General features: G+C 42.3%; 1 protein-coding gene across 2 annotated transcripts in view; it reads right to left on the reverse strand.

Moving 5' to 3' along the window:
• Positions 1-25,977, reverse strand: part of LOC139408561 (netrin receptor UNC5D-like) — a 309,780-nt gene that overhangs the window by 36,796 nt on the left and 247,007 nt on the right. For both annotated transcript variants that reach the window (XM_071152611.1, XM_071152610.1), the window contains exons 3-4: positions 15,714-15,857; positions 15,321-15,424 (exon numbers count right to left, since the gene is read on the reverse strand). In XM_071152611.1, the coding sequence (XP_071008712.1) occupies positions 15,321-15,424; positions 15,714-15,857 (248 nt within the window). The remainder of the gene's footprint in view (positions 1-15,320; positions 15,425-15,713; positions 15,858-25,977) is intronic.

Raw genomic sequence — 25,977 nt, forward strand, 5'->3', positions numbered from 1 at the left:
CTTTAAACAGCTTGGAAAATTCCAGAAAATTATGTCATGGCTTCTGAAGCTTTTGATAGGCTAATTGACATAATGTCACACCCTGGCCTAAGTTATCTTTGTTATCTTTATTATTTTGGTTAGGTCAGGGTGTGACAAGGGTGGTTGGTTTAGTTTTTGCATTGTCTAGGTGTTTTTGTCCTGTCTAGGGTTTTTGTATATCTATGGGGATTCTTGTATGTCTAGGTATATGTAGGTCTATGGTGGCCTGAATTGGTTCCCAATCAGAGGCAGCTGTTTATCGTTGTCTCTGATTGGGGATCCCATTTATGTTGCAATTTTCCATTTTGGTTTTGTGGGTTATTATTCAAAGTTTAGTTGCCTGTTTGCACTAGTCATATTGCTTCACGGTTCATTTTGTTATTTTGTATAGTTTTGTTCAGTGTTGCATTCGTTTAATGAAATAGAATGTACGCTTATCACGCTGTGCCTTGGTCTCCTCATGACGACCGTGAAATAATAACCCACCAAACCAGGACCAAGCAGCGTGAAAAGGAGGAACTGTGCTTAATGGGGAAATGGACCTGGGAGGAGATATTAGATGGAGCAGGACCCTGGACACAGCCGGGAGAGTATCGCAGTCCTAAGGAGAAGTTAGAGGCAGCGAAAGCGGAAGGCAATACAACGAGGATAAATACCGGAGAATAGAGCAAGAGCGACGATATGAAGGTACACGGCTAGCACGGAAGCCCGAGAGGCAGCCCCAATACATTTTGGGGGGGCACACGAGGAGATTGCATGAGTCAGGTCAGAGACCTGAGCCTACTCCTCGTGATTACTGTGGGGAGATTGTTACTGGTCAGGCACCGTGTTATGCGGTAGAGCGCACGGTGTCTCCAATGCACTATTCTAGCCCGCTGCGCTCTATTCCAGCTCCTCGCATTGGCCGGGCTAGAATGGGCATCCAGCCAGGAAGGAGGGTGCCGGCTCAGTGCTCCTGTCTCCAGTATACCTCTTTGGACCAGGATATCCTGCGCCGGCTCTGCGTACTGCGTCTCCGGTCTCCTCCTTATGACGACCGTGACATATCATTTCAGTCAATTGGAGGTGTACCTGTAGATGTATTTCAAGGCCTACCTTCAAACTAAGTGTCTCTTTGCTTGACATCATGGGAAAATCAAAAGAAATCAGCCAAGACCTCAGAAAAAAAATTGTAGATAGTCTGGTTCATCCTTGGGAGCCATTTCCAAATGCCTGAAGGTACAACGTTCATCTGTACAAACAATAGTACGTAAGTATAAACACCATGGGACCACACAGCCGTCATACCGCTCAGGAAGGAGACACGCTCTGTCTCCTAGAAATGAACGTACTTTGGTGCGAAAAGTGCAAATCAATCTCAGAACAACAGCAAAGGACCTTGTGAAGATGCTGGAGGAAGCGAATACAAAAGTATTTATATCCACAGTGAAACGAGTCCTATATCGACATAACCTGAAAGGCCACTCAGCAAGGAAGAAGCCACTGCTCCAAAACCGCCACAAAAAAGCCAGACTACTGTTTGCAACTGCACAGGGGGACAAAGATCGTACTTTTTGGAGAAATGTCCTCTGGTCTGATGAAACAAAAATAGAACTGTTTGGCCATAATGACCATTGTTATGTTTGGAGAACACCATCCCAACCGTGAAGCATTATGGGGGGTGACAGCATCATGTTGTGGGGGGTGACAGCATCATGTTGTGGGGGTGCTTTGCTGCAGGAGGGACTGGTGCACTTCACAAAATAGATGGCATCATGAGGGAGGAATATTATGTGGATATATTGAAGCAACATCTCAAGACATCAGTCAGGAAGTTAAAGCTTGGTCGCAAATGGGTCTTCCAAGCGGACAATGACTCCAAGCATGCTTCCAAAGTTGTGGCAAAATGGCTTAAGGACAACAAAGTCAAGGTATTGGAGTGGCCATCACAAAGCCCTGACCTCAATCTTATAGAAAATGTGTGGGCAGAACTGAAAAAGTGTGTGCAAGCAAGGAGGCCTTACAATCCTGACTCAGTTACACCAGCTCTGTCAGGAGGAATGGGCCAAAATTCACCCAACTCATTTTGGGAAGCTTGTGGAAGGCTACCTGAAATATTTGACCCAAGTTAAACAATTTAAAGGCAATGCTACCAAATACTAATTAAGTGTACGTAAACTTCTGACCTACTTCCCATTTGATGAAAAAAATAAAAGCTGAATAAAACATTCTCTCTGCTATTATTCTGACATTTCACATTCTTAAAATAAAGTGGTGATCCTAACAGACCGAAGACAGAGAATATTTTTACTAGGATTAAACGTCAGGAATTTTGAAAAACTGAGTTTAAATGTATTTGGCTCAGGTGTATGTAAACTTCTGACTTCAACTGTATGTTCCATACAATTGACTGGCACGAAGTAGGCTTTCTAACCCTCACCCTCACGATTAGTATTAGTCTATGAGAGTGACTTCCAGCCTCCCTTTAACCAATCAGAGGGACTCCCAGCCTCCCCTCAACCAATCAAAGCAAAGCTCTCAGCAGGGTCACACCCTCTGACCATTAACAATTCAGCAGCCATGTTGCGAGTGAAAGTAATTAGGAATTACAAACTAAAGGTACGCTCCACTGACGCCCTCCCTGTATCGCATGACTGGCCCTGTAAATTGCAATGAATGTGCCGTTGGCTGGAGGTGCTCAATGAGCGACTAGCCAGGGCATCTAGGAGCAAGGCTTGATTTACGACTGTGTGTTTGAGGATTAAAAACTCTCCCCACCCCACTGAGAGCCCTGTTGATGTGTGTGTGTGTGTGTGTGTCTATTCACCAGGGGAATACCAGAACAACCAATAACACACAATCTCAGAGATTGCTTTGCTCTTTGGCAGTGCCCCCGAAAGACGAATGCGAGCGGAGAAATCAATAAATCACCAGTCATGTTGTCACAAGTGGCTTTTTTTTCTTCTTTTGATGGCCAGAGAAGTCTTTCATCATGTGCTTTTAATTTCACTCTTTTCACAGTTCTGCTCCAGAGCGCTGAGAGAAACTATGCTGGTGGCCCTTCTCACACTCTTTTCCTTTCTCTCTACAATTTTCCTGGTCTTCAATGCCTAATCAACCCCCATGTTACATTTCCAACTATATTTTCTCCAGCATTGCTACAAACAACATGAAGTCAACTCAACAGAGAGGGCAAGTACTAAGAACCTGCCAAACCAGAAAAGGAAGCCATATTGCGTTTTTTCAAATATCCAATTGAGTATTTAATTTCAGTACCAGTCAAAAGTTTGGACACACCTACTCATTCAAAGGATTTTCTTTATTTTGACTATTTTCTACATTGTAGAATAATAGTGAAGACATCAAAACTATTAAATAACACATTTGTAATCATGTAGTAACCAAAAAAGTGTTAAACAAATCAAAATATATTTTAGATTTGAGATTCTTCAAAGTAGCCACTCTTTGCCTTGATGACAGCGTTGCACACTCTTGGCATTCTCTCAACCAGCTTCACCTGGAATGCTTTTCCAACAGTCTTGAAGGAGTTCCAACATATGCTGAGCATTTATTGGCTGGTTTTTCCTTCACTCTGCTGTCCAAACCATCTCAATTGGGTTGAGGTCGGGTAATTGTGGAGGCCGGGTCATCTGATGTAGCACTCCATTACTCTCCTTCTTGGTCAAATAACCCTTACACAGCCTGGAGGTGTGTTAAGTCATTGTCCTGTTGAAAACAAATGATAGTCCCACTAAGTGCAAACCAGATGGGATGGCGTATCGCTGCAGAAGGCTGTGGTAGCCATGCTGGTTAAGTGTACCTTGAATTCTAAATAAATCACAGACAGTGTCACCAGCAAAGCACTATCACACCTCCTCCTCCATGCTTTACGGTGGTGTTACGAATCCATTTTTGGCCCAACAGTCTAGGGGGGATGGTAGTGAGACCCGTAACATAACTCATGTAAATTATAATAGTGACAAAGTAAAAGTGAACGAAATAACCACGACAACTGAAATAATACCGTCAAACTCAGGGTTTATTTATAAACACACGGTAATGGGGGGAAGCAGGAAAAGGGGCTGAGCTGGACCCAAGGAAATAAACAAATATGCAAAAACACCCCTAAGCTAGACTAGCCTATTTCAACAACAGCTAACTAACTAACCAAAATACAGTGGGTGGTCCGCCCAGTTCTAACTAGTGTATTTAACAAAGTTCACCTACGGGTAGTGTATGCCCATGGGCGACTTGTCTTGGTTTCCCCCTTTTCCCACCAGCAACAAACAAACACCATAACCAAAACAATACTCACAGGTGATGACAAAGTGCTATGGAGGTGCTCAAACAAAAGAAGAGGTTAAGACGCAAAGAGAGAGATCTACATACATGGCATTTACAAAGAGATTGAGCTTGAAATCTATATAGAACAGAGATCTACCAACATGGCATTACAAAGAGATTGAGCTACTGAAATCTATCAAGAGCAGAGATCTACCAACATGGCATTACAAAAAGATTGAGCTCATGAACAAACAAATGATGGGGTTTTTAAACCATGGGGAAGGAACTGTGATAGGGTAGGAAACAGGAGGAGGTGTGTCTTCTGATTGATGGGTTGATTGTTGACTGATTGGGGAGTGATGATTTTCACCTGTGAGGGGAGAATGAGAGAAAAGAAACACACACACACACAGGATACACACAGACACAGGATACCTGTATCCGTAACAGGTGGGAACCACACATGTGAAGATCATCCTTTCACCTACTCTGCGTCTCACAAAGACATGGGGGTTGGAAACAAAAATGTAAAATTTGGACTCATAAGACCAAAGGACAGATTTCCACTGGTCTAATGTCCATTGCTCGTGTTTCTTGGCCCAAGAAAGTCTCTTCTTCTTATTGGTGGGTCTTCCTTTCCTGTGGCGGTCCTCATGAGAGCCAGTTTCATCATAGCGCTTGATGGTTTTTGCGACTGCACTTGAAGAAACTTTCAAAGTTCTTGAAATGTTCCAAACTGACTGACCTTCATGTCTTCAAGTAATGATGGACTGTCGTTTCTCTTTGCTTATTTGAGCTGTTCTTGCCATAATATGGACTTGGTATTTTACCAAATATCGCTATCTTCTGTATACCACCCCTACCCTGTCACAACACAACTGATTGGCTCAAACACATTAAGAAGGAAAGAAATTCCTTGAATTAACTTTTAACAAGACACACGTGTTAATTGAAATGCATTCCAGGTGACAACCTCATGAAGCTGGTTGAGAGAATGCCAAGCGTGTGCAACGCTGTCATCAAGGCAAAGGGTGGCTACTTTGAAGAATCTCAAATCTCAAATATATTTTGATTTGTTTCACACTTTTTCGGTTACTACATGATCCCATATGTGTTATTTCATAGTTTTGATGTCTTCACTATTATTCTACAATGTAGACAATAGTAAAAAATAAAGCCTAAAACCCTTGAATGAGTAGGTGTGTCCAAACCTTTGACTGGTACTATATATATACACACAAATAATACAGGCTTATTAGACTTATTTTTCACTATCACACCATTTGTCTTCATTAGTCATGTATTAATTCTCACTTCCTCTCCCTAATGATGACTTTTTTTGCTCATCCGGTTCTCTTCCCCTTCTTCCCTCATTTTTCCATTGCTCTGTGTTGTTTCTGCTTTGATTAATCTCTCTCTCTCCCTCTCACAGTATATGTCTCTCTCTCTCAATGGGCAGTGCAAACCAGGGCAGTGATTTGCATTCTGCGGTGACAGTCACTAAGTCTGGCCGTTGGGGTGGGGGAGAGAGCGCTTGGGGCGGTAGTAAGGACTCGGGGACAGACTGATAAGCATGGGGAGGATGGGAAATGGATTTGTTTACAGTTATTTGCCACTTTATTTTCCAATTAAAAGGCATCAAGCAGCACTGGGTTGATCCATGCCCACTCTGAGGTGTATGTGTGTGTTTATGATGTGTGTGATCGATTTATTGCAGATGATATGTGCATGTGTGTGTGTATAATCTCAAACCCATGATGCTGTGTTGATGCTGTCTCCCCATATTTTTTACTAACGGTAGCTAAAAATATTTTAATTGGTAAAGCACATGTCCTCAGCTCATGGCAATTTTTTTTAACAAACATAGGAAATGGAAATGCATTATACATTAATTAAAAGTTGTCTGCTTAACTGATTTCACATACAAATAGCACATGACTTTTCATGGCCTCTGTCTCTAATATGTTGCTGTTGTGTCTGTTCTGTCTGGACTAACTCATACGGATAGTGCGGCAGTCTGTCTTGATAACCCCTATCATTTGACTGGTCAGACAGAGTCCTCGGGGGTGTTATGGTACAGGGTGCGGATATGTCAACTGGTGTTATGACAGGTGCGAGCCAGCAGGGGGCAGAGTGACTGGCACCCCCACATTGGCAATTGAACTGTAGGGAGGCTTTGATATTTGTTGTGACGGTTTGAAGCTGTTTGAAGACGCAGAGATGAGAGAGTTGACATCTGTGGCTAACCCCACGTCAGCGCCCCGTGTCGCTCATTTGCAGAGAACGAGCCAAAGGAGCCGTACCTACTACATCCTGACCTTGTCTCAACAACAAAGCTAAGGGCCAATCAGGTCATTCCAATTAGGTGTAATAACTAACAACTCTATTACATTGAAACAAAAAAGTAACTGGCCGTCACATTTACATTAATTTACAGTGGAAGTGAAAGCAACTAGAGGGCAATTACCAAACACTGCGGCGATATCCCCGTATCCTTCCATCCAACTCGATTAACTTTGAGTTTCATTAACAAGCCCCCTCCTCCATCACTCCCCTCCTTTCCATCTCTACATCCCCTCCATCCCTTCCTCCCTCAATCATGTGCGGCCTTTTCCCTGTCGATGCTATGATGACTTTCAGGGAGATCACATTAAACAAATGAGATCTTGGAATGTGACAGCGACATTTTTCTGTGGCAGGGGCAGTGGTGGCAGTGCGCTAAACCCTCTGTTTCTTATCTCGCTGTCATCTCTCCAAATGTTATGTTTGTCAGTGAATAATTACATTTTAAGCACTTCAAATGACTTTGGATCAGCCGACCTGATTAATGACTCATTACAATTTGGTGGGGGATGATTGGGCGCTTACTACCAAGCCTAATGATTGTGAATCAAAAATAAAATAATCTAAGTTATTGAAAAGTATTTTCTTCTCTCCACCTCTCCAAAGTTTCTTCCTTTATTGCACTGAGTAATCTGTGTGATCGTCTTCTTGACAGTTAATATGGGCCTTTCATTGCGGCTCATACTCTAATTGTGTTTTCATTATGCTACTTTCATAATTCACCGTAGATGATCCTTCACTTCTTGTTGCGTTACATTTGCAACACGAGTTCCCTTTAATCGTTCTCATTAAAACGACTTAAACATGACAAAAGTATTTTATTTTCTCCCGGATCTATCATGCAACCAGGTGAAGAAAGGAATCATCCAGGCTCTAATACAGTAGGAACCCATTGTAGCTTTAGCTACGTGCTTTTCACTTTGCCACAGAACAGCATGGTGTATTCAGACCCCTTGACTTTTTCCACATTCTGTTACATCCGCGTGCGCCATCGCTCGCATGTTGATTTTGTCCATCCACACCAGATGCGATAGGACATGCAGGTTGAAATATCAAAACAAGCCCTGAATCAACTATATTAATTTGGGGACAGGTTGGAAAGCATTAAACATTCATGGCAATTTAGCTAGCTAGCTTGCTGTTGCTAGCTAATTTGTCCTGGGATATAAACATTGGGTTGTTATTTTACATGAAATGTACAAGTTCCTCTACTCTGACAATTAATCCACAGATAAAAGGGTAAACCGAGTTAGTTTCTAGTAATCTCTCCTCCTTCAAGCTTCTTCTTCTTTTTTGGACTTCATATGGCGGTTGGCAACCAACTTTAAGGTGCATTAATACCACCAACTGGACTGGAGTATTGACCTCAGTTAATCTTTCAATCACCCATATGCTCCTAAAAACTAATGAGGAGATGGGAGAGGTGGGACCTGCAGCACATCAAGCATCACAAATAGAACCAAGTGCTGTTTTTGTGCCTGGCTACGCAGACGCTCGTTGACGCACGTGAGCAGTTTGGATGCAATGATTGAATAACATTTATGTGTACATTTATTTTGCAACGCTCACGCACGTAACGCGAGTGGTGTGGACAGCATGTTATTCTTAAATGGATTCAATAGTTTCCCCCCCCTCATCAATCTACACACAATACCCCATAATGACAAAGCAAAAATTGATTTGTAGAAATGTTTGTACATTTCTATATTTTTTAAATAGAAATATCACATTTACATATGTATTCAGACCCTTTACTCAGTAATTTGTTGAAGCACCTTTAGCAGCGAGTCTTCTTGGGTATGACGCGACAAGCTTGGCACACCTGTATTTGTGGAGTTTCTCCCATTCTTCTCTGCAGATCCTCTCAAACTCTGTCAGGTTGGATGGGGAGCGTCACTGCATGGCGATTTTCAGGTCTCTCCAGAGATGTTCGATCGGGTTCAAGTCCGGGCTCTGGCTGGGCCAGTCAAGGACATGCAGAGACTTGTCCCGAAGCCACTCCTGCGTTGTCTTGGCTGTGTGCTTAGGGTGGTTGTCCTGTAGGAAGGTGAACCTTCACCCCACTCTGAGGTCCAGAGCAGGTTTTCATCAAGGTTCTCTCTGTACCTTGCTCCATTCATCTTTGCCTCGATCGTGACTAGTCTCCCAGTCCCTGCCACTGAAAAACATCCACAGAGCATGATGCTGCTACCACCATGCTTCACCGTAGGGATGGTGCCAGGTTTCCTCCAGGCGTGACGCTTGGCATTTAGGCCAAATAGTTAAATCTTGGTTTCATCAGACCAGAGAATCTTGTTTCTCATGGTGTGAGAGTCTTTAGGTGCCTTTTGGCAAACTCCAAGCGGGCTGTCACGTGCCTTTTACTGAGGATTGGCTTCCGTCTGGCCACTCTACCATAAAGGCCTGATTGGTGGAGTGCTGCAGAGATGGTTGTCCGTCTGGAAGGTTCTCCCATCTCCACAGAGGAACTCTGTCAGAGTGACCATCAGGTTCTTGGTCACCTCCCTGACCAATTCCCGATTGCTCAGTTTGGCCGGGCTTCTAGCTCTAGGAAGAGTGTTGGTGGTTCCAAACTTCTTCAATTTAAGAATAATGGAGGCCATTGTGTTCTTGGAGACCTTCAATGCTGCAGAAATGTTTTGGTACCCTTCCCCAGATCTGTGCCTCGACACATGCACTGTCAACTGTGGGACCTTATATAGACAAGTGTGTGCCTTTCAATATCATGTCCAATCAATTGAATTAACCACAGGTGGACTCCAATCAAGTTGTAGAAACACCTCAAGGATGTTCAATGGAAACAGGATGCACCTGAGCTACATTTCGAGTCTTACAGCAACGGGTCTGAATACTAAAATAAATAAAAAAGTTTTTGCTTTGTCATTTTGGGGTATTGCGTGTAAATTGCTAAGGAAAAAAAGTATTTAATACATTTTGGAATACGGGTGTAACGTAACAAAATATGGAAAACGTCAAATACTTTCCGAAGGCACTGTAGATTGAGCCATCTAGGATCTAGTTCAGATGTGTCAGCTCCAGTCGCAGACCCCACCTGCTGTACTCTGGGACACAAGCAGCCACGGACCTTTATCCGGATGCCATTTTGGCTTCATTCCTACTGAGCCAGATGGAGTGACATTGTCTGCTGTTCACTGGCATGGAAACATGCACACAGCAGCCCAGTTCACATAGCCCACTCTCTGATGGTTAAAAAAATAAACAGTGGAGCCACTCGACTCTGGCGTCTCCCTCAGTTGGTATTTCCTTTGAGGGAATGGACTAAAGAAACAACCCAGCTAGCACATAACGTTCTGAGAACCATATGTTTCTTAGATCTTGGTGAGAGCATGGTTGTCCTATGGTTATTTTGCATACAACCTTCCAACAACCTTCTGGGAATGGTGCAGGACAGTTGCTTGGTTTTGGAACATTCTCGGCACATTTAAGGAACTTGACAAAAAATAGATTTTCTTGGTATTTCATTACTTTAACAGAACGGTTCATAAAAGTTCAAACATGGTTACACTTCATTTCAACTTTGGTAATGTTCTAGGAACGTTCTCCGACTGGTTTGACATTGGGAATGTTCTCAAAGTTCAGAGAACGTCAAGAAACAATGTTCTTCTTTTGGATTCTCAGTACTTCAGCATGTTTCCTACAGGTTTCCTCATGGTTCTATTTAAAGTCATGTTCTCAAATTGTTCCAAGCATAACGCTTACTACAGGTTTCCTTATGGTTCTATTTTAAGTCATATTCTCAAATTGTTAAGAAAACTTTCCATAAAAACACAAGAAAACTTTAGTAACTTTCAGAAAAAGTGGTAAGAATTGTATTTAAAAACATACATTCTGTTCTCAGAACGTGAAGAAAATTCTTATTTACAATGACAGCCTACCCCAGCCAAACCTTAACCCGGACGATGCTGGGCCAATTTTGCGCTGCCCTATGTGTCTGCCAATCACGGCCAGCTGTGAAACAGCCTGGAATCGAACCAGGGTCTGTATTGAAGCCTCTAGCACTGAGATGCAGTGCCTCAGACCACTGCGCCACTCGGGAGAGGTGGCAATGGCTCAGAGAATGTTCTAAGAACATTATTTTAAAACATATACATTCCATTCTGAGCATCTACAAAACTCTCTCTTTCCTCTATTTTGGTGTGTTCAGGTGTGTTGGCCGTGCCCACTAATTGGCCGTACCTGATCTTAATGAGTGCTTGTTTCCTTTGAAATGGTGTGTCATGACTGTCCTGATCAGGTCAGGTTACAGGAGACCACAACCCTACAGATTATCTCTCACCCCCAACAGAGGAGGAGAGATCTAGGGGTCTGAAGATGTGGGGATTTTATGACCCCTCACGCCCATGGTAAATCTCAGGCCACAGACAAAATTCCTTTGTCCTCTCACTATGGAGAACCAGCCTCAGAACATTATACATGCAATAAAGGGACTTTGGAACAATGGTTTCCGTCAGCCACAATGGTGGTCATGACGATAGATGGAATATGAAAATGTATGTCATTTTTGTTTTGTTATTAACTTCTTGGATATAGGGGGCGCTCTTTTAAATTTTGGATAAAAAAACGTTCCCGTTTTAAACAAGATATTTTGTCACGAAAAGATGCTTGACTATGCATATAATTGACAGCTTTGGAAAGAAAACACTCTGACGTTTCCAAAACTGCAAAGATATTATCTGTGAGTGTCACAGAACTGATGCTACAGGCGAAACCAAGATGAAATTTAAAACAGGAAGTGACCCAGATTTTGAAGGCGCTATGTTCCAATGTCTCCTTATATGGCTGTGCGCCAGGAATGAGCTTACACTTTCTGTCGTTTCCCCAAGGTGTCTGCAGCATTGTGACGTATTTGTAGGCATATCATTGGGAGATTGACCATTTTACACTACATCTACCAGGTGCTCGCTTGGTGTCCTCCGTCACAATTATTGCGTAATCTCCAGCTGCGTGTATTTTTCCATATGCTTCCGAGGAGAAACCCAACTGCCACGAATGATTTATCATCGAATAGATATGTGAAAAACACCTTGAGGATTGATTCTAAATAACGTTTGCCATGTTTCTGTCGATATTATGGAGTTCATTTGGAAAAAAGTTTGGCGTTGTAATGACTGAATTTTCTGGGGTTTTTTCTTAGCCAAACGTGATGAACAAAATGGAGCGATTTCTCCTACACAAATAATATTTTTTGAAAAAATGAACATTTGCTATCTAACTGAGAGTCTCCTCATTGAAAACATCCGAAGTTCTTCAAAGGTAAATTATTTTATTTGAATGCTTTTCTTGTTTTTGTGAAAATGTTGCCTGCTGAATGCTAGGCTTAATGCTATGCTAGCTATCAATACTCTTACACAAATGCTTGTGTAGCTATGGTTGAAAAGCATATTTTGAAAATCTGAGATGACAGTGTTGTTAACAAAAGGCTAAGCTTGTGAGTGAATATATTTCTTTCATTTCATTTGCGATTTTCATGAATAGTTAACTTTGCGTTATGGTAATGAGCTTGAGGCTATGATTACGCTCCCGGATACGGGATTGCTCGACGCAAGAAGTTAAAGGTTAATAGATTACGTTATTACGTTATTAGTTACAATGTTATTATAACATTGTAACTTTAAGAGTCTTCCCAGTATATGCTTGATGTTTATACATTGTACGTTGTGTGGAAAATATCCAAATCAAAGAGAATGTTTTGGTAAAGATGAAATGTGAAGTTAGTTGTCTAAAATTGGATTTGAGTAAAATCTAGACCTAGCCTCTTAACTTGGTACGCCCAGAGAATTGCCCTAAAGGCGGTTACACCCACTTCTGACCCGAGGGTATAAGAGATGTGAGTTAAGAATTAACATTAACATGAGTAACCGAGCTGCTGCCAAGGTCTAAAAAGTCAACGAACCCTAAACTCAACACAAGGTTGAAGACAAAGAAATATTTTTTCTACCCATGGTACTGATGAGTAGCTGTGTCTAAGCAGGTGAATTCAAGCCGGACCACCTAGCCTCCACTCTCCATCGAATCGTGGTATCTACACTGTTTCATTCCTACGCTGTGAGCTCTGAGCTACAGAGCTGTCTGTCTTTAGAAGACCCCTTCCAGAGCAAGGGCGAGGAATCAGACCACTAAGTCAAAAGGACACTGACATCGTGAGGACAACAAGAGAGTTGCGCTGGAGAAGTGTGTCATTGAGAAGCCTAAACGACCCACGCGGAGCTTCCCATCTGTGACCTCCCACACGTATTTACATCATTATATTCTGACCCATAAGAGCGGCAGTTCGGGGCAAAGCTAGGGTTAAAATAAGCATAGCTGACAAATGCACCCAAATGTATATTTCTGTTGTGTACTTTCTCTTTTTCTCTCTCGTTTAAATCCTCATTTTGGGTAACATGCGCCATAGTGTGTTTGCCCATTCTAATCAATAGCCTAGACTGTGTATCTTTTATCATCATTTTAGCTTTCCAGTAAATAAATAATCAACTAAGATTGGTGTGGTACGAACTCATTGGTGGGACCCTGGTCCGTGCAGATTCCTGGATTATGCGACGTTCAGAATGAGGTTGTAGAGGAAACGGATTAATCAGCGACCGACGGTTGTAAAATCGATATTCTGATATTCTTCAAATTAATTAATTTGGGAAATAGAAACTCAATAAAAACTCATTTTCCCATGGTGCCCCAGGTTAATGAGTTAATAATTGCTTGATTCATATAATCACGCAATTAGAAACCTTTAATCATTAGATGAGCAACAGTCGTCACATTAACTAATACAACGTCACGACAGGGGTCTGTTTGAATAGACTAAAATTAACAGCTTTGTATGCGTAAAAAAACATGGTATGCTAGCTAGCTCCATCCTGGTGGTGCAGTGGACTAATTCCATGGATATATTATAGGTTCAAATCTCACTGATGCCGTTTCCCAATAAAAAAAAAAGGAAATTAACTTCTATGTGTCCTAGCTGTGCTTTCAGTTAAAAAGTTAATCCAAAATAAGCTAGCCATGTTATTAAAAGTATTTTGAAACATTCAGTTGAAGTTTTAAGGAAGTTATTCTAAAACCTCCAAATGACCTATAATTTTTGTTCTAAAATGTTCAGGTGAAATGTTCACTTCTGTTCTCAGAACATTTTTTAAAAAAAATCAATTTGTTTGGCTTTGTTCCCGCAACCAATGTGAAACCAAAAACCACAACATCCAGGGAACCAAATGTGCTTGCTCGGAGAGATGTGGCATGTGAGGATGCTATGATGATTTGTAGTGCGTTGCTTTTTATGTATTGGAAAATCACACCTATTACTTATGCATAGATAAATGAGGGTGAACTGTTGGCAAGTTATTAAATGTTGATTCAAATGTGCAGTGCTTGTATTAGCTCAGTAGCAATAATGTGTTTACATGAACTCACAGTACTATGCAAATTGCAGCAAAATGTGAAACAGCATTCAAATGAACAGCATGACCAAAGTAAACAAAGTCTCGACAGCCAAACACACACAGTAGTTCGGCTAATCAGATTGCATCCACGGCCTCATTTGTTTCAACTCTAAACAGTTTCTGAACCTCCCTCTGAGCCAAAATGTCTTCAGAGCTACATTCTCAACAGGGGGTGGTAAAGTCCATGACATGACATTCGGTTAGAGAGGGAGTTAAGTGATACTAATGCCCCAGATTCACATGGAGATGTTCATAGGGTTGCTTTCCGTCTGCAGACATGAGGATTTTCTTGCATGAGAGCCATGTTGGAGAAACAGATGAATTTCTACTACGTATTATTTAACCAATCTCTTCCATAGCTGGAGTCACATTCATAAATGCATGAGGACTTGCCTACTTGATGACCACAATGCATGGAGGGTGACCAGCACTACAGCTCAGGACCATTTGTGTGGGTTGAATCATTCATTACATAGACACACAGGCGTAAGCACACACACACACAGGTGCAAACACACACAAGCACCACACACACACATACACACACACACTCCAATCCAAGGCAATGCAATACACATCCATATGTATAAGACACACGGTTCGACATACACTCTCTCTGACAGAAAGGACACTCAGAAACACTATGACACACAAAACCACTTGCACACACACACACATGTACACAAATATACCCTCACGCACACGCACACGCACACACACACACCTCTCATACCACTGAAAGTAAACCAGCCAGTGAAAACCTACTTCCTTATTCACCCTGAAGATGAAAGTGACATGAGACCAGAGAGGAGCACCAACACAGAGAATATATCCATGGCACCTAAGTAAGTCATAACTTTTCAACCTCCACTTTATAACGTGTGGACGCAAGGAGATACGTATTGCCTCAAGTATACAACAAGCCTATATCACCATCTCTACATCTCCACTCGGGGGTAAACACACATAACAAAAGCCAGTCACTCAGATGCTGAAGGGAATGGGGCTTGTAGTGGAAGCAGTTCCACTGGGGAGAATCTGCCACTCTTAACTCTAAAGAGAAATGTAGATATCTTGGAAACTGTAGTAGTAATCATACTTTGAACAAATAACTGTAACCGATTAATTATTGTGGGCAAGAAAACAACTTGAGGCTGTTATAGTGCATTATACGACTTGTCATAAGCAAATTATTATGAAAATCGGTGTATACTGTGAGTTGAAACATGCAGGCCTTACCTCAGCGACAGGCACTCCCTCTGGTGGACGGCAGTGCAGCACAATCATGCCTTTAATGGGCACCTCCCTCCCCTGGGGGTCCTGCTCAAAGTTCTTCCTCAGGTCTGGGAGAGGGAGAGGGGAGGGACAAACGAAGACAGGATTCAATTCATCAGAGTTTCTGGGATTAAATCAAACAGCACTCTCTTTTAGGCAATAGGATTCATTTTATGTTTCTTTGACTCCAAATATATATATTTCCATCCGCTTACTTCCTCTCTCTTTCTCTTTCAATCAGTCATTCCCCTACTCACTCTCTATCTCTCTCATCTACTAATCTTCCCTGACTCACTACCCCCCCCTCTCTCTTTCTCTCTCTCCCTCTCTCTCTGCTGGTATGGTTCTGCTACTCACAGGCGATTCGTACGGTGGCCTTGCGGCTCTTGGAGGTGCCCAGGTGGCTCCAGGCCACACACAGACACCAGTAGTCCTCGGGGCCGTGGAAATCCTCCACCTGCTGACGAGACACGTTGATCATCACCTCCCGGATCTTCAACCCTGCAGGGACACACAGATTATAATCCCAGATTACCATTTTATTTTATTTATTTATTTAACCTTTATTTAACTAGGCATGTCAGTTAAGAACAAATTCTTATTTATAATGACAGCCTACACCAGCCAAACCCAGACGACGGTGTGCACCGCCCTATGGGACTCCCAATCACGGCTGGTTGTGATACAGCCTGGATTTGAAACAGGGTGTCTGTAGTGACGCCTCAAGCACTGAGATGCAGTGCCTTATACCGCTGCGCCACTCAGGAGCCCATCACAGATGATCATCAGAGATGACATCATCCATATTATAATCCAAATTATCACTCAGATTATAAGAAATGTATAGCTAAAATGATCAAAACAGAGTGTCACATGACGTAATCATGAGACTTGGCGAGATGGAAAACACGGGAGATTAAATATCCAGGCGATAAGAGATTATCAGTCCCAAATAGATGAAGAGGTCAACAGAGAGTGGAGTGTCTGTCAGATTACTCCGATTACTGTTTCATTTCCACCCATACACTGTCATCAGATTGACATCTGAAGCCTGACAAATCTATATAAAGAACTTCATTATCATAATTTTGACTATCAGTCAGATAATCTACTTTAGTGCGGCAACTGGAGGACAAATGATGCAGGATGATGCCATTGTGATAGGGATCGTTATTGATCCTCTTAAACTCACTCAGTTCTGCTAATGCCTTAATCCATTTATACAAATTATCAACCCAAAGTGAGACTAAATGGTACACTTTGTATACCAAACATTAGGAACACCTACCTAATATTGAGTTCCACCCACCCCCCCTTTTGCCCTGAGATCAGCCTCAATTCGTCGGTGTATGGACTGTACAAGGTGTCGAAAGTGTTCCACAAGGATGCTGGCCCATGTTGTCTCCAATGTCACTGGCTTACTGGTGCTCTTCCATGCCGTCCCTAGGAGGGGTGCGTCACTGGATTGAGTCACTGACGTGATTTTCCTGTCCGTGTTGGCGCCCTCTCGGGATCGTGCCGAAGAGGAGATCTTCGTGGGCTATACTCAGTCTTGTCTCAGGGTAGTAAATTGGTGGTTTGTGGATATCCCTCTAGTGGTGTGGGGGCTGTGCTTTGGCAAAGTGGGTGGGATTATATACTGCCTGGTTGGCCCTGTCCGGTGGTATCATCGGACGGGGCCACAGTCTCAGCCTCCTGTATCTATGCTGCAATAGTTTGTGTCGGGGAGCTAGGGTCAGTCTGTTATATCTAGGTTATTCTCCTGTTTTATCCGGTGTCCTGTGAATTTATGTATGTCCTGTGCGAAAGTATTCACCCTCCTTGGCATTTTTCCTATTTTGTTGCCTTACATCCTGGAATTAAAATATATTTTGGGGGGGTTGTATCATTTGATTTACACAACATGCCTACCACTTTGAAGATGCAAAATATTTTCTATAGTGAAACAAAGAAGAAATAAGACAAAAAGAATTGAACATTTGAGCGTGCATAACTATTCACCCCCCCAAAGACAATACTTTGTAGAGCCACCTTTTGCAGCAATTACAGCTGCAAGTCTCATGGGATATGTCTCTATAAGCTTGACACATCTAGCCACTGGGATTTTTTCCCATTCTTCAAGGCAAAACTGCTCCAGTTCCTTCAAGTTGGATGGGTTCCGCTGGTGTACAGCAATCTTTAAGTCATACCACAGATTCTCAATTGGATTGAGGTCTGGGCTTTGACTAGGCCATTCCAAGACATTTAAATGTTTCCCCTTAAACCACTCAAATGTTGCTTTAGCAGTATGCTTAGGGTCATTGTCCTGCTGGAAGGTGAACCTCCGTCCCAGTCTCAAATCTCTGGAAGACTGAAACAGGTTTCCCTCAAGAATTTCCCTGTATTTAGGGCCATCCATCATTCCTTCAATTCTGACCAGTTTCCCAGCCCCTGCCGATGTAAAACATCCCCACAGCATGATGCTGCCACCACCATGCTTCACTGTGGGGATAGTGTTCTTGGGGTGATTAGAGATGTTGGGTCTGACCAGAGTACCTTCTTCTATATGTTTGGGGAGTCTCCCACATGCCTTTTGGCGAACACCAAACATGTTTGCTTATTTTTTCTTTATGCAATGATTTTTTTCTGGACACTTTTCCGTAAAACCCAGCTCTGTGGAGTGCACGGCTTAAAGTGGTCCAATGGATAAATATTCCAATCTCTGCTGTGGAGTATTGCAGCTCCTTCAGGGTTATCTTTGGTCTCTTTGTTGCCTCTCTGATTAATGCCCTCCATGCCTGGTCCGTGAGTTTTGGTGGGCGGCCTTCTCTTGGCCGGTTTGTTGTGGTACCATATTCTTTCCATTTTTAATAATGGCTTTAATGGTGCTCCGTGGGATGCTCAAAGTTTCTGATACTTTTTTATAACCCAACCCTGGAGAGCTCCTTGGTCTTCATAGTGCCGCTTGCTTGGTGGTGCCCCTTGCTAAGTGGTGTTGCAGACTCTGGGGCCTTTCAGAACAGGTGTATATGTACTGAGATCATGTGTCAGATCATGTGACACTTAGATTGCCCACATGTGGACTTTATTTAACTAATTATGTGACTTCTGAAGGTAAATGGTTGCACCAGATCTTATTTAGGGGCTTCATAGCAAAGGGGGTGAATACACATGCACGCACCACTTTTCTGTCTTTTTTGGGGGGGATTTTTTGAAACAAGTCATTTTTTTCATTTCACTTCACCAATTTTGACTATTTTGTCCATTACATGAAATCCAAATCCAAATCTATTTCAATTAAATAGGAAAAACACCAAGGGGGTGTACATTTGCAAGGCATTTGCAAGGCACAGTACTCCCTCTAATTCTCCCTCTCTCCCTCCCCTCCCAGAGGACCTGAGCCCTAGGACCATTGCCTCAGGACTACCTGGCCTGATGACTCCTTGCTGTCCCCAGTCCACCTGGTCATGTTGCTACTCCAGTTTCAACTGTTCTGCCTGCGGCTAAGGAACCCGACCACTTCACCAGACGTGCTACCTTGTCCCGGACCTGCTGTTTTCGACTCTTTCTCTCTACCGCACCTGCTGTCTCGAACTTTGAATGCCCAGCTATGAAAATCCAACTGACAGGTGCTGACCTGTTGCACCCTTTCAACCACTCTGATTATTATTATTTAACCCTGATGGTCATCTATGAACATTTGAACATCTTGGCGGTGTACTGTTATAATCTCCACCCGGCACAGCCAAAAGAGGACTGGCCACCCCTCAGAGCCGGGTTTCTCTCTAGGTTTATTCCTAGGTTTCTGCCTTTCTAGGGAGTTTTTCCTAGCCACAGTGCTTCTACATCTGCATTGCTTGCTGTTTGGGGTTTTAGGCTGGGTTTCTGTATAGCACTTTGTGACATCAGCTGATATTAAAAGGGCATTATAAATACTATCAAGTATGAAGGTAAGACCCAGATACAGACCACGTCGAATAAACAATTGTTTAATATTCCAACAGGGACAGGCAATAGGTAGGCAGGGGTAAAAAAAAAACAGAGGTGGGGCAACGATAGCGGGCGGCAGGCAGGCTCAGGGTCAGGGTAAGGCAGAGGTCAGTAATCCAGAGGGGGGCAAAGGCACAGGTCGCAGGCAGGCTCAGGGTCAGGGTCAGGCAAGGGTCAAAACCAGGAGGGCGAGAAAAGAGAGACTGGAAAAAGCAGGAGCTGAGACATGAACAAACAAGACGAACTGGCAACAGACAAACAGAGAACACAGGTATAAATAGAGAGGGGGTAAAAATTGTTCTTTGAGAAATACATTATCCTCCTTTTTCCACAAAAAGGTGTGTTGCAATTTGTCAGCTGGATCCTGGTATTGAAAAGACTCAATCTTAGCTTGAGGTACACACACACCTTGTTTTTATATCTGTGTGTATAATTCACTTCAAACCTCAATTTCTCTATGCATTTCTCAAGCTGTGATTCAATCCATAATCATGAATGTTAGGGATATGGTTGGTAATTAATTGATTTATTTTTTGTACTGAATTCAACTAACAGGAACATTAAAGGCTTACTGTCCAACAGCAACAGACTGTAGGCCTACACAAAACTATGTGAGACTGTATTAGACTATTAATGCGTAATAAGGAAGCTCTGCTGGTTATCTTAGAAAGCACAGTCTTCAAAGCTATTTCAGGGCAGCTCTCCAAAGGGGAAAGCAGCTCTGTCTCTGATATCTCTATTCTCCCTGCCTGCTATGTAAGCCCAATTTCACAGATGGTTCCAAACCGGCCCATCGTGGGGTATGAACAGTCAATTATGCAGACATTCTGATGGTAGTGTGTTCTCTCCTCAGTGTGTGTGTATGTGCGTGTGTGAGTGTGTGTCTGCACATGTGTGTTCTCGGCTCAAAGAGTCCTCTCTGCGGGCCGCTCCCAGCATGCATTGCACAGCAGACAAACAGGACCACAGTGTGGATCAAGACAAAATGGAAACCAATAATGTGATGTGATTTGAAGGGTGTCTGTCTGAAACCAGACTGACAGCCATGCAGTCAGTTGAAGGTCATACCTGTTTGATAGAGATGTGTTTGGAGAGATATTAACTGAGACAGCTAAACAGAAATATGGAGGTCATAAGAGAGGGGTCCACAGCTCTAGTCCAGCGAGGGCTGCAATCCTGCAGATACATTTTTCTGACACTGATTTGTACCTAGCTAACTAGGTGTGTCCACAATACAGCCATTCAGAAGTACCAGGGAGAGACAAAATCCAACAGGACTGTTGAACCTAAGGGCCTGAGTTGTGCACCGCTATCATAATTTAAGCAGAATAACCTAGGGGAGCATCACCAGAAAAATTACTGTTTTCAAGTAATCGATCAACATTCAAATAGTAGGTAGATCATTTCTTATAGAGACTTTTCAAGTGCACTTGGCATCAGCTAGTCTTGTCATACTCGTACAATGTCAGAGATTTCAGTTTGAGCCCCCTCTTAGGTCCTACCTGTGCCTGTCTGTCTAAAAGCTTCATATGGATGCCAGTGATCATGTAATCACGGGTTTAAGTACTTTCTGACAAGCGACTTAGTTAATGGATTTTGATTACAGTTTAAATACAATAAGACCATTAAATAGGGGGATTTCATTCAGCAATCTTTAAAATCATAATGACTCCCTCTCCATTGGGGGAAGTGCTTAATCTCTAATCACTATGAAGACCGCAATGTACAGTTATGGCCAAAAGTTTTGAGAATGACACAAATATTAATTTTCACAAAGTCTGCTGCCTCAGTTGGTATGATGGTAATTTGCATATACCCCAGAATGTTATGAAGAGTGATCAGATGAATTCCCTCTTTGCCACGCAAATGAACAGAATCCCCAAAAAACATTTCCACTGCATTTCAGCCCTGCCACAAAAGGACCAGCTGACATCATGTCAGTGATTCTCTCATTAACACAGGTGTGAGTGTTGAAGAGGACAAGGCTGGAGATCACTCTGTAATGCTGATTGAGATCGAATAACAGACTGGAAGCTTCAAAAGGAGGGTGGTGCTTGGAATCATTGTTCTTCCTCTGTCAACCATGGTTACCTGCAAGGAAACACGTGCCGTCATCATTGCTTTGCACAAAAAGGGCTTCACAGGCAAGGATATCGCTGCCAGTAAGATTGCACCTAAATCAACCATTTATCGGATCATCAAGAACTTCAAGGAGAGCGGTTCAATTGTTGTGAAGAAGGCTTCAGGGCGCCCAAGTAAGTCCAGCAAGCGCCAGGACCATCTCCTAAAGTTGATTCAGCTGTGGGATTGGGGCACCACCAGTACAGAGCTTCCTCAAGAATGGTAGCAGGCAGGTGTGAGTGCATCTGCACGCACAGTGAGGCGAAGACTTTTGGAGGATGGCCTGGTGTCAAGAAGGGCAGCAGAGAAGCCACTTCTCTTCAGGAAAAACATCAGGCAAAAGGTACAGGGATTGGACTGTTGAGGACTAGGGTAAAGTCATTTTCTCTGATGAATCCCCTTTCCGATTGTTTGGGGCATCCGGAAAAAAGCTTGTCCGGAGAAGACAAGATGAGCGGTACCATCAGTCCTGTGTCATGACAACAGTAAAGCATCCTGAGACCATTCATGTGTGGGGTTGCTTCTCAGCCAAGGGAGTGGGCTCACTCACAATTTTGCCTAAGAACACAGCCATGAATAAAGAATGGTACCAACACATCCTCCAAGAGCAACTTCTCCCAACCATCCAGGAACAGTTTGGTGATAAACAATGCCTTTTCCAGCATGATGGAGCACCTTGCCATAAGGCAAAAGTGATAACTAAGTGGCTGGGGGAACAAAACATCAATATTTTGGGCTCATGGCCAGGAAACTCCCCAGACCTTAATCCCTTTGAGATTTTGTGGTCAATCCTCAAGAGGCGGGTGGATAAAAAAAACACAAACTCAAAGCATTGATTATGCAAGAATGGGCTGCCATCAGTGTGGCCCAGAAGTTAATTGACAGCATGCCAGGGCGGATTGCAGAGATCTTGAAAAAGAAGGGTCAACACTGCAAATAATGACTCTTTGCATCAACTTCATGTAATTGTCAATAAAAGCCTTTGATACTTATGAAATGCTTGCAATTGTACTTCAGTATTCCAGAGTAACATCTGACAAAAATATCTAAAGACACAGAGGCAGCAGACTTTGTGAAAATTAATATTTGTGTCATTCTCAAAACTTTTGGCCACGACTGTAAGATGTTTTAGAACTGCATGTGAACGCTGACTAGGCCAGAAGACTATGTGGTTAGCCGCTCTGTTTAGTCAAATTTCTCTACTTAAGTTTTAGATTGCGTTACAAATTGCACCCTATTCCATATCTATTGCATTATTTTTTAACAAGGGTCCATAGGGCTATAAAGGGAATAGGGTTCCATTTGTGGTTGCAGATCTGTGACCCTTTTCAGGAAACTAGGTGTATGTTGCATGTCACTACTTCACAGGTGTGGCATTTGAATATAAACTTTTATTTTTTATCAAAATGTGTTTTTTTGGCAGAAATGCCTTCTGGAACATGTGACATTTCATGTGCCTTAATAACAAACTTTTATTTCATCCATAATTCTGAATACAATTGTTAAATTACGAGTCCAGTTGGTTTAGCGACGGAAAAAGCAAGGTACCTTCCTGCTAGCCATGATTGGCTGAGATAATGGATTGGCTGGACATGCTGGGAGATGAGTTTGGATTGGTCTGCCATGTAGCATTCTTCTGTCTATAATGTGAGCTGTTCAGTATGTGTTGACAGTCATTTATACCGCTCCGTTTTGGAAAGATATAACTTTAGCCATCGAGAACTACAAAAGTTTTGCTACTTTTCTCAACAACATTGATGCCCTGAAGTTAGCAGGCGCTATCGACAGATTTTGGAAAAGGTTATGGCTATTTTCTGCACACGCCACTGTCAGTGTGAACCGGCGTGACTTGACACAACGCTGGCCTAACAAGATGTAGCTACAACCAAAACAATCAAAGTTAAATGATTCCAGTCTGCCGTGAAGTGTTCATCCATGTATATAGGTAAGAGTAGATTTTCATATATAAGGTTCTAATTTTGACAGAAAGTCGTTTTTAGTGAAAGTTAGTTGGCAAACATTAGCTTGCTGGTTCACTAACTAACATTACGTGTATGATCTGTGTAGTAATATTATTAGAATCAGAAATCCATGTGTATTGCTAGTTATAGCCTAATGTTAGCTAGCTAACGTTGAACCTATTTTGTTAACTTTAGTATGAATCTGCAGGTAGCTAAAGCTATGAAAATGTTTGTATTGGTAGTAGTATGAGCTGGGATTATGCCGGTTAATTGTTTAGCTATCTAACTACCAAGCTAGCTACATGTCTAACCAAATGACTCCACTTTGGGCAGGATTATTTCATGACCCATCAAATTAGTCAGGTGTGTCTGGAGGTGATTACGGCCATCTATTGTATTTCATGAACATGTGTACATGTCTAGACAATAGTGACTCATCCACTTAGCTAGATGTGGCCGGGGGGCGGTTATTGCATTTCCTTCACATGACCCATCAATTTAGACAAGTGTGTCGGGTAAACGTAATCTAATAATGATAAAATATTTGTATCTGGACACTTTCTGTTTTTGATATTGCTACTATGCAAGTAACCACTTCACTGTACCGTTTGTGACCAACTGGCTCAAATCGGTCTTATGTTGCAAAATTTGAAATTGTGTTTTTTATATTGGATTAAAGTAGAGACTCAGAACTAGAAAATGGTATATCATACACTACAGTTTAGGAACAATGGGAAAATAATTCTGCTTTGAAAGTTGATAAACTTGTAAACTCACTTTTGAGAAAATGGCCTTGAATGTTTTGGTACTACTACTGGAGAGCCCTTCTTTGTCTACACCCACTCACCATCGTTAACACCCTTTTAAGCTTTAGCCCCACCCATCTCTTTAATGTTTGATCCGAGTGTTCTGTACTAACAACAGCAGTCAAGCACCTAAGCTAACTTGCTAGCTACTTACAGACACAAATGAGAGAACAGCTCACTGAACATTACTCGCCCTAGCAGAGATGGTTAGGCTGTTATGTTATCCAGAGCGTTGGTGAATGCAGCTGTGTTGTCAGATTGTCAGTTTGTAAATTCAGAGCGCACACTGGATGCTCTGGCCGATGAGTAGGGTTGATTCTAATGTTCTGACCTCACAACGGCAGTCAAGCACCCAAGCTAACTGGCTAACATTGGCTAGCTTAATAGCTACTTCCAGACACAAATGAGAGAACACCCCACTTTGACCATTTTACTCGCCCTAGCAGAGCTGGTTAGGCTGTTTTCATGTTATCCAGATCGTTGGTGACTAACTGTGCTGCTGGCAACAATTTAATTGCGCTTTTTTACCAACATTTAATGACACTGGCCATATTCAATGGGTGTTGAGCGTTCGTAAATTAATCAGTTATTCTGCTCTGAAATCGGTGTTGATGGCCAGACTGAATTTACGAACAAACCCGAAATGGTTACTTGCATAGTTAAGTCTTTTGTTAAGACATGTAGCTAGCTAGCTAGGTTAACAATGAACCATAATCCTAACTCATGACGTTACTACCCTGCATGAATCTGCAGGAAGCTAACCAACCAGGTTCAATGTCAGCTAGCTAACATTAGGCTATACCTAGCCAAGCAAATGGCTCTGAGATACAAATAATAGGATCATACACATAACATTAGCTAGTACACTTTAACTTCAAATGAAATCACTTTCTGTCAAAATTAGAAACATGTCATATCTGAAAATGTAGCTAGCTAGACTATCTTATCCGTCCGTATACATCATTCATGGTGGGACGCATCTCCTGTCGGATGCCATGGTTACCCTTAGTTTGAAGATGTAATCTGGAGACAGGTGTTTTCTCCATCTATTTAGCTATCATACTCGAATTCCAGTGATTTCAAAACTCGGTCCTCCAGAAAGTGGAGAGCAACATTTATGCAGTATTACTACACGGCATATAAAAATAAATGCAGCGTTAGACAGGATTACCTATACATACTGACCAGCTCAAAAGACAGAATCGTGCTATATGGCAGACCAATCCAAACTCATCTCTTGGCATGTCCAGCCCACTCATTATCTCAATCATGGCTAGCAGGAAGGTTGCTGCCTCTTTCTGTGGCTAAACCAACTAGGCTCGTAATTTAACAATTTTATTCATATTTACAGATTTACAGTTTGTTATTAAGGCACATGAAAGTTCACATGATCGAGAAGGCATTTCCGCCCAAAAAAGCATTTTGATAAATAAAAAAAGTTTACGTTCCTACGGCTCTCATGTGAGGTAGTGACCTGGGACATCAAATCAAATTTCATTGGTCACATACATGTGTTTAGCAGATGTTATTGCGGGTGTAGCAATATGCTTGTGCTTCTAAACTCAGCAAAAAAATAAATGTCCTCTCAATGTCAACTACGTTTATTTTCAGCAAACTTAACATGTGTAAATATTTGTATGAACATAACAAGATTTAACAACTAAGACATAAACTGAACAAGTTCCACAGACATGTGACTAACAGAAATTGAATAATGTGTCCATGAACAAAGGAACAGTCGGTATCTGGTTGGCCACCAGCTGA

This window comes from Oncorhynchus clarkii, chromosome 5 (assembly GCF_045791955.1).
Source record: "Oncorhynchus clarkii lewisi isolate Uvic-CL-2024 chromosome 5, UVic_Ocla_1.0, whole genome shotgun sequence".
NCBI classification, from domain to species: Eukaryota; Metazoa; Chordata; class Actinopteri; order Salmoniformes; family Salmonidae; genus Oncorhynchus; species Oncorhynchus clarkii.